We start from the raw sequence: 10,448 nt of genomic DNA on the forward strand, positions 1-10,448 counted from the left end.
AAACCAGGAAAATAATGGCAAATGAAATTATCAATTATCAAACATCAATGTTCCCTCTGGTTTGAACTTTGAACTATGGTAACTACATAGGCATGGATAAACACGATCTCGAAGACCAGAGAATCACCTCCATACAGGCTTTCTTTATTGGTGGCACAAACTGATGATTTTGTATACTCAACTGGAGAAATTCAAACGATTTAAGTACAAAACATGCACCCACTAATTCCCTTTGTGAAAATAAAGCAAAAGAAAATACTGCTGAAATCACTTGTGCTTGTACCATTAAATACATTTAAGCATACCCACATGTTCCATACTGGCATCTAACCCCCGGAGCACACTTCTTGTTGCACTTTCCACAATGATTAACGTTGAAAATGATATTTGTACATCTTCCATTGCAGCAAGACTCTCCAAATTTGCACTTGTTACCACATATTCCACAGTTGTTCCTGTCTCCACGAACATTCCGGCAATGTTTCTTGCAACAATAAAGGAGGCCCGTGCCCTTGTTAGCTGAAACGCCATTACAAATGTTATTACGCTCAGCGTTGCATCGTGTACCTTTCTTTATCACACTTGCCAAGAACCGGCTTCTTGACCTGAAATCTTCTGGTGGGGTGTCAAGAACATACTCGTCATCATCGTCTTCTATATCGGATGATAAGGTTATCTGAGTGTTCAAGGCTAGAAGGATGGAAAAGACTAGGGAGAGAATGGCTGCAAGCTTGAGTAAAGAACTGGCCATTCTCTCAAAAGGTGTGGGAGTGTGTCTGCAAGAGTGTCAGTAATGGAGGTGGAGGGAGGGTATTTTAAACTGTTGGCTTGTGATAAAAATATTCCATAATATATTGAAAGGAAAGTGCTGCCTCAAAGCTTTGTCAGGGCAACAAGTTCATAAACTATTAATTGAGTAGAATGATTAGTCATTTCATAATGGAACTCTAGATTCTCAGGTTAGTTCAATGTACTGTTTGTTTATGAATCAAATTGTGTTTTTAAAAATTTTTGAAATTCTTTTTTGTCTAAATTAATTTATTTTTTCTATTTTTAGTTAGTTTTGATATACTAATATTAAAAATAAAATTAAAATTAAAAAATTAAAAAAATTATTTTAATACATTTCCATATAATGTTTTTCTAAATTAACTACACAACAATTCCAAATAAATATACTTAGACTAATTCACATCTTAAAAGCCTGGCCTCTACATTTTAACTTCGAAATTTGAATCAACTCCGAATATAATATTCTTCAGGTTATGGTCAATAAGCCCTTGGATTCTTAGGCTAATTTAAACCTTGATGCATCTATGATCTATTCACCTAAGAGCTCGTCCCTCTAAGATTTATTTATGGTAAAATATGGACATTGGAATTTGTAACTATTTATGCCAATGCAGGTGTGTAGCTGGTAAAAGTTTGCATTTCAGAATTATTTTTTTCCGACGGAGGACGTAAAACCATGCAAAAAGCAGGGTCCATCTACTAGCTAGCTAGGAGTACCACTGGCCACACGTGGTAACGCTAGCTATCTAATTGCTTGTCCATGAAGGCTAGCTAGATCGCCGGTGAACATGTTAGGGATCTTCTTTCCCGGCGGTGGATGCGTTGAAATCCACCGATTGATCACGCTTCTCATCACATGATCACAGCCAATGAAATTAATGAAGTGTGTGCGTATGGCATTGTATGATTACTTGGTGTCATAAACAAATCGAAATCGCACAAATCGTAATAAATCTACCCTAAAATAATCAGTGGTTGACATGCCTCGTTCCACTAATTTACTTGTTTTTTTCTTTGACGTCCAACCGAGATCATAACGTGTTGACTCCATAACCATTTAACTATTTTCTTGTACTCTGTTCACCATATCATCTTCATGTGGCCCAATAAGTCATAGTCTATTACTTTTTCTTTCTTTTTTTTCTTTAGTTTTTTGAGTTCTAGTATATGATGAATTGCTAGTCTTCTTCTAGATGTAATAACAATGGCACATTGCTGAAATATTATTATTTTGCCTAGAACAACATCAGACTAAGGGAAATTTGTGGTTGATTGATGAAGAAATTAAAGTTATTGCAATTATCATAATTGATCTTGAGTCTACACACGCCGTGGTGGAATCTTTTAGTAATTTTTCAGTTAATATGGATATTAAAAAAAATAAAAAATCAAGTAGTAAAAATAAAAATATAATAATTATATTTTAATTCTCAAAAAACTCATTTACATGGCTTATGGGGATATAATTGTAATTGCATAGAGACTAATAGATGATTATCATTTTGATTAAGTCTGGTATATCTTTTTTTATATATACTGTAATGATTAAGACGCCTTTTAAATACAAAAAACTCTAACTTTGATATAAGGGCAAATTCATCATTTTCTTTAAAAATACATAATAAATTTACTTTGTTGTCTTTTGAAACAAATATATTTTAAATAAGATTTAAAGGCTTGTTCTCCTTTTTTTTTTATCTTTTTATAATTATCGAGTCTGTTAAGAAATATTGTTTATTAATGGTAGAATAGTCTTTTTATTTTAATTTTAGTTTTGTTTGTTTAACCTATATATATTCTCTTTGTATTTAAATTAAACTTATTTGTTTTGAGTATTTGATTATATTATGTAGTATTAATGAAACCCTAACATCCTCCTTTTTTATTTTTGTTTTTCGTATTTCTTTTTATTTATTTGGATTGTGTAACATGATATTAGAGCTAGATTTCATAGGATGAGGCTTAATCTTAAACACAACTTTTATGGATCCAACTTAGAGGTTTAATTTTGCATCATTCTCTGTTTCTTTTTGTTTGGAGTGACTGTATAATTTAAAAAGGCAAATAAGGTATTTTATCAAAGAAAACATGCAATTTTAAGAGGGTATCCATTCAGTTTCTACAATCTAGTATTTTTTTTATTTATTTTACATTTTTTTTTTGTTAATTATAACTACTAAAAGAGATGATGGACTTCAGTATGTAGGGATATGTTATAAGTGGAACTTTTATGAAACCTAAAAATACTAGTAAGGGTTATATTGCTTTGATAGATGTTTGAAAAGCAAATAATGCAAAAAATTATTACTTGGATTAACGATTTTATTGAGCATTTCATAGGTATACAATTGGTGTAGTATGAGACAACAAAGAAGGTCTAGGATCATCTGCAAAGATTATTCACTTAATCAAATTTTGTAAAACAATATTAATTGGAGAATGATATATGAGCTTTTCACTAGAAGAATAAAAATATTCAAGAGTTTTTTTTTTTTTACTATGACAGATCTTTCAAATCAATTAGCTCTTATATAATTGGTAAAACTAAAGGCATGTGGTGTATATATTGCTTATAGAGAGCAACAATAATTGATACAGTTTTTAATAGCATTTTACAATAATTTTGAAAGACTTACAGGTTCAATTTTGCATCATTCTTCATTTTCTTTTGTTGACTTAGTTGTCAATGAGTTATTGACAGAAGAAATATATCTTTAGTCTTATTTTAAAAAGCAAATTATTTCTATTTATAATCTTGATGAGCTTCTAGTACTTTCTAAGCTACTCTTTAATAATTAAAATAATTTTTTCACAAGGGTCGTCTTCGACGACAGCAGAAAGGTCATTGGAACACTTAGTGTCCTAAGTTGAGATATAATAATCAATCGCAGCAGCAATCTCAAGCTTGGAAGCCTGACAACCTGTCACAATCTAAAGTTTATATACCACCTCAGGGTTACAAATCACCATAGTTTAATACTACAGTAGTAGTTTTATTAGGTTCTTTCACCGATCATAGTACTATGACTGAGCAATTTCAGAAGTTTTTCTCTTTATAGCCATAAACTATGTTTGCTTCTTCTTCTTCTTCTTCTTCTTCTATAGGTTAAATACCTCTTAGTTTTTTAGGCATGTCACATTCTGAATGGATCTTGAATTCTTGTGCTTCACACCATATGTCTTTAGATTTTTTTTATCTTTTGCTTATATGACTCCTTCCTATTTTATTACTATCATGATTATTGATGACAATCCTATGCTTTTAACAGATATTGATTCTGTTGTCACACCTCACTTGTCTTTTCCTAATGTTTATCTTATCTCTAAAATCATATTGAATCTTGCATCTGTTAGTTAGTTATATGATTTTGATAATTATTTAGTCATCTTTTTTTTTTTTTTATTATGTGCAGGATCTGTAATTTTAGAAATTGATTAGGACATGGTTTAGAAAAAGAGGGCAATATATTTTGGATGAAATAAAAGTGTTAGTTGTTGTTGATACTAGTGTTGATTTGTCTTTTTTTTTTTTGAATTCTTTTTCTTTTAGTTTTTATTTATGGCATTCTCATCTAGGTCATATTTCATCTTCTCATTTAAGATTTTTGGCATCCACAAAAGCGTTAGAAAATTTAAAAACTTGTAATATTCTAGGTTATAATAGATGTAAACTAGCAAAATTCTCTACTTTAGCTTTTAATGAAAGTATTTCTATTTTTTTTCTCCATTTAATTTAATTCATTCGGATGCATAGAGACTTCTCCTATTGCCATAAAGGAGGGTCTTGATATTATTATTTTATTATTGATGATTATACTAGTTATTATTGGATTTATTTAATGAAACATTGTTCTAAATTCTTTCATATATATATAATCTTTCACGCTCTTGTTAGAACTCAATATTATATTGTTATCAAATGTTTTAAATATGATTGAGGTGGAAAATACATCTTTAATAAATTTTATAAGTTACTTGTCCTAGATAAAACTATTCACCGAACTTTATGTGCATATACTTCTAAGCAAAATGACGTTGTTGAAAGAGAACATAGACAAATTATTGAAACCACTAATTCTCTCATGTTGTCTATTTTGTTCTTAGTGTGTTTTAGGATGAAACTATTTTTACTACTATAGGTTTAATTAATAAAATTTCATCTTCTTATATTTTAGGTTTTTGTTGTTTTGAAAAGTTGTATAAGTATGCCTTTAATTATTCTTTCTTTAGAGTTTTTTGTTGTACTTGTTTTTTTTTCATCCTCTTATAGAACGCAAAAAGTTGACTTCTTGATCTGCTATTTATGTCTTTCTTAATTACAATGAAGGTAAAAAAAAGTATCATTGTTTTGATCCAATAACATAGAAACTTTATGTGTCTTATCATTTTATTTTTTTTAAGCATATACCTTTCTTTCCTATTTCATCCATTACTCATTACGTGACTAGATCTTATCTTATTCGTATAGATCTTTTTTTATGAGATTTATGATAGTTTATTATCTTAGATTCCTAGTACTTTAAATTTCCCTTCTCATGTTCTTGCCCCGTTACCTTTGTATTCTTATTATTATTCATCCAGATATCGCATATGTTATTTATGTTATTAGTCAATTTGTTTATTTTATTATTGTTTATTAAGCACCTATTCTTTATATTTTGTGATATCTTTAAGGTACAGTTTTATAAAGTCTTTTACTTTCATCTATCTTTTTTTTGGAGTTGTATGCATACTTTAATACTAATCATAACAGTAATCTCACGGATTGAAAGTATGTTACAAGTTTCTGTATTTTTTTGGGTGATTCTTTTATTTCTTAAAAAAGCAAGAAACAATACATTATTTCTCATCCCACTCCTATGTATTGTGATAACTAGAGTTTTATTTAGATTGCTTACAACTTAGTTTTTCATTAACGTACTAAGCACATTGAGATTGATTGTCATTTTACTCGTCATCATCTTAAGCACGCCACCATTTACTTTACCCTCTATTTCTTCTTCTCTATAGATTTCAAATTTATTTACTAAGTCACATTCTATTTCCTACTTTTGTTTTCTAGTAGGAAAACTCTTGATAGTTGTAGTTGCCGCATTATGAGTTTGAGGAGAGATGTTAAGAAATATAGAGTTATTTTATTTTATTGTTTATTAGGGGTAGAATAATCTCTTCTTTTTTTTAGCCTATATATAGTCTCTTTGTATTTAGGTAAAACTTATATCTTTTGAGTATTTGATTGCATTATGTAGTATCAATGAAACCCTAGTTTCCTTATTTCTTATTTTTTGTATTTCTTTTTATTTCTTTCGGATTGTTTAACAAGACATGGACGAGTTCATCTTTTTCTTTGAAAGTTTATAGTAAATTTACTTAGTTACCCATTGAAATAAAAATTAATAAATTAGCTTGTAAAGGCTTATTTATTTTTTCATTGTATTCTTTTTTTTTTAAATAATATTTTTAAAAAGAAGTCTACTACCATGTTTTGTGCATGCACCAACATCTTAGGCTACTATACACACTTTAAATGGCTTGAATAAAGGATTTAAGTTGTGGAAATTGTCTATCTATGATAGCATTAGAAAGATCACGACGTCCTTTTTCAAATGAGGTGTCGTGTGTGGTGGTCTGTTAGACAGTTTGGCTCCAATAATATTTTTTATTTTATTCTTATTTTGCCTTGGAAACCATGTTGTCCAATCAGAACATCTATTTTGTGTTCTTGTTTTGTCTTAATATTTGATTTAATTCTCTTGTTTTAGATTGTATGATATTTGTATTAATTTCTTTTGTACATTTTAAAAAGTTTGTTTTTGATTTTACATTTGATTGAAATGTTATTTTTTCTATAATTTTGTCATAGTTTCAGGTTTGATCCACTTTCTTTTGATTCTAGATTTATGTTTTGATTTCTTTTGTGAAATGTTTGATTTTTTTTTTAATTTTCACCCTTGAATAAATGAATATTATTTCTGTTTTATTTATTTGTTTAGTATTTGGTCCTCATTCTTTAATATTTTATTTTGTTTTAGGGCATTTTATTAAATTAAGTTTTTTATTTTTATCCTCTAAAATTAAAATGTTATTTTTCTTATTTTGTTTTGATTTTAGATTTAATCCCTTTTCTTTTCATTTTGGGTTTTTATTTTAAGTTTCTTCGTGAAATGTTTAATTTGTTTAATTTCACCATTAAAGTTATGAATGTTATTTACCTTCTTAGTTTTTTGTTTAGCATTTAATCCTTATTATTTAATTTATAGTACTATTTTGTTTTTGTTTTGGGGGCTTTTACCAATTTGTTTCTTATTTGTGTCCTCTAACATTGAAATGTTATTTTTTCTCCTTTTTTTTTTGGTTTTTGATTTGATTATCTTTCTTTTGATTTTAAATTCTTGACTTGATTTCTTTTGTAAAATGTGTTTTTAACCCTGGAATCAATCAATGTTATTTTCACCCTAATTTTTTGGTTTAGCATTTTTTCTTCATTCATTTATATTACTAATTTCTTTTTTAGGGTCTTTTATCAAATTAAATATTTTTTTTAATTTTATTTTTTTGATATTGAATTGATTATCATTAGTAGAATTATACTGGGTTCATGATCGAGGTGAAGAGTTTGAAAGTTTGACTCGAGTAATATTAATCTTTTTTATCCTTCGATAGTTTGCATTTTATCTTTCTTTTAGTTCTTTTTTTAACAAGAAATGGTCATAGTCTCGTAGATGGGTTACGTGCCGGCAAGCGCACTTGGTTCATTTGTTCCCCTTTAATTTTTTATTTTCTTTGTAATGCTCTCGGTTAGATTAAAATTTATTTTTGCTATTTTTTATTTTTAACTAAGAATGTTTTTTACCATGGTCACTTTTTTTTTCTTTGTTCGGTGCATCCAATGTTGTAAAATAAGACAAGCTTATTTAATCTAGTCGAATCTATGATCCAAATCCTAAATTTTATGTCTTTTTAATGCCAGGAGTTGTTTTCTTGTGGCATAGCATCAAAAATAGGTTGAGTATTTTTTTTGTATAAAAAAATCATTTTAGTATCTCTGAGTTCAGGCTTTCACTTGTTAAAGATAAGATTTTTCTTTGTTTATGTTTTAGACATGATTTGTGCTCATGCTAAAAGCATTAAAGAGAATTATTCTTCTCATATATGATTTTTCTCTTTAATTTAAAATTGAAATAATCATGTAAAGAGTGAATCCACTTATTATCCAAGTCAATTCTTGACTTTTATGTCAATTTCATCCATCCAAAAAATTATACATAAAATAAAATATTGTTTGAAAAAAGTTTATTATCAAAGTTGGATTCATCTTTAACTTACAAAGGAAATTAAATGTTTTGACATCAAAACTTAAGATTTACAGGTAGGAAAATGTTTTCTTATTAAAAAACTATTTCTAAAAGAATTATATATAAAATTCAACCATATCTTTAAGAATACTTTTTTTCAACCTTGTCATAAAAAAACACCATTAGAAAAAAAATGCTAACCCTATTATCAGGAAGTTTTAGACTTAACCATGCAATAAGAACATTTCAGGCCAAATCTTGTAATGAGATAAGTCACCTCTGTTGAACTTAAAGAAATTGGATCTCTTTTTTCAACGTGTGATTTTTGAAGGTGTTAAATCTCTTTTTTTCAGAATTTAAATGTGTCAGACCTTTTTCCTTTCAATTATGTGATCTCTGAAGGTGTTAGATCCTTCCATCAAACTTAAGGGTGTTATGTCCTTTTTGTTCAAACATGTGATTTTTTTAAAGTGTTGGATCCCTCTCTTGAAATTTAAGGGTATTAGATCCATTTCCTTACAACTATATGATCTCTAAAGGTGTTGGATCCCTCTGTTGAACTTAAAGATGTCAGATCCCTTTAATTCAAATATGTGATTTTTTAGGGTGTTGAATCTCTTTTTTGTAATTTAAGAGTGTTGAATCCCTTTCCTTCCAACCATATGATCTTTGTGGGTGTCGAATCCCTCTATCAAAACTTAAGTGCATCTAATTCATTCAAATATGTGATTCTCGAGGGTGTTGGATCCATGAAATTTAAAAGCGTTAGATCTCATTCCTTCCGAACAACATGATTTCTAAAGAGATCAGATCCCTCCAATGAAATTATGTCAGATCTCTTTTGTATAAAAATAAAATATCTGAGGGTGTTAGATCCCTGTTCTAGAATTTAAAGATGTCAGATGTATTTTTTTCTAACAACATGATGTTTTAGGGTGTTGGATCCTTCTATTGAACTTTAAGGTGTCAGAACTCTTTCGTTTTAAAATGAGATATCTGAGGATGTCAGATTTCTTTCGTTTTAAGTATCATTTTTCTTTAAAAGCTTGCTATACAAAGCTTTCTGTAAGATTTTATACAGTAAGCATTCTAAAGAGGGGGATAATTATTGTAACCTAATTTTTTTACCTCTATTTTCGTATATATTTTGAAAAAATTAGAAAAAACCAAAAATTATATCTTTCCAATAACTTTAGCTATTTTGATCTTCTTCTGCTTCTTGTTTTTTTTTTGCTTTATTTTTTAAAATTTTTTTATTCTCCTTATTTTTATTTAATTTTTGTGTATCAAGAAATCTTAAAAATCATAAAAAAATAAAATAAAATAAAAAATAATTGGGTTTTGGAATTGATAATTAAGCATCACATGCGAAAATAAAGTTTATGAATTTTTATGCTATAATTAAGGGTTTAATTAAAAATAAAATTAAAAAATATAGTTAATTTAAATTAATTTGGTTAAGAGTAAAAGAAATTTAAAGTTAAATTATGATTGTGAAACAAATAACTAAATTAGTAATCAATAAATAAAAGGTTTAATTGAAAAAAATTCAAACATGAGAGATAAATAGGTTAAAATTGCATGATTTTAGGAATTAATGATGAATTTATAACAAGTGGATTAATCTGAAGTCTAAATTGATTTAAGTAGGAATGAAATGACGAAATAGGGGATTTAGGACAAATTTAGTTGCAATTGCAAGAATTTGAAAAGCAATGACTAAATTAAAAAGATTAATTTGAGGGATTAAATTGAGAAAGAATTCAAGATTTAATCCTGTTTGAGTGAAATTGGGAAGATTCAAAAGATAAGGACTATAATGAAAAGGATGCAATATTATGGGGACCAATTAAATTTTTGTTTAAATTTCGTTCATGTCCCATTTGTTTCATTCCAATCATTTCAGCACCAATTAAATCCAATTGTTTCCAATTGATTCAATTCAGCCAATAATGTTATCAAATTGATTCGATCTAGTCCCTAATTAATTCATAATTCAATTTCCTTTATTGTCCAAAATCCCAGCAATCAAATTCAGATTCTCCAATTAAGTAATCTCCCAAATTCGGCTCCCCAATCCCAGATTTTCAGCCCCAATCCTCAACCGAAGTCCCAAATTGATCTCTTCAAATCTGGCATCAATTGATTTCCCAAATCTTAGCATCTCTCTCCTTCAAAAACCAACAACAGAGCTGATTCAAGGGGAGGGGGTCTCCATTTTTCGTAGACAGGACAGAGGAAACCAGTAGAGCAAAAATCACTCCCTCTCGCACCTCTCCCCCATTTCCTTCTTCATCCTCAATCCACTAAAGACCATGCACAGCCGGCAAAACAACCGCCACTATCCCCAGCAACAAAAAT

General features: G+C 28.6%; 1 protein-coding gene across 1 annotated transcript; it reads right to left on the reverse strand.

The window, feature by feature from the left end:
* Nucleotides 1-265: 265 nt before the first annotated feature.
* Nucleotides 266-769, reverse strand: GRI (Stigma-specific Stig1 family protein). The gene has a single exon (XM_011045509.1). It carries the CDS (start codon nucleotides 749-751, stop codon nucleotides 296-298), a length of 456 nt encoding a protein of 151 aa, XP_011043811.1. The 5' UTR covers nucleotides 752-769; the 3' UTR covers nucleotides 266-295.
* Between the last annotated feature and the right edge of the window lie 9,679 nt (nucleotides 770-10,448).

The sequence above is a fragment of the Populus euphratica genome, unplaced genomic scaffold (assembly GCF_000495115.2).
Source record: "Populus euphratica unplaced genomic scaffold, PopEup_1.0 scaffold139.1, whole genome shotgun sequence".
Classification (NCBI taxonomy): Eukaryota; Viridiplantae; Streptophyta; class Magnoliopsida; order Malpighiales; family Salicaceae; genus Populus; species Populus euphratica.

What these genes read in the sequence shown, in the direction of transcription:
- GRI (XM_011045509.1), bottom strand. Translation starts at nt 751, where the DNA reads ATGGCCAGTTCTTTACTCAAGCTTGCAGCCATTCTCTCCCTAGTCTTT.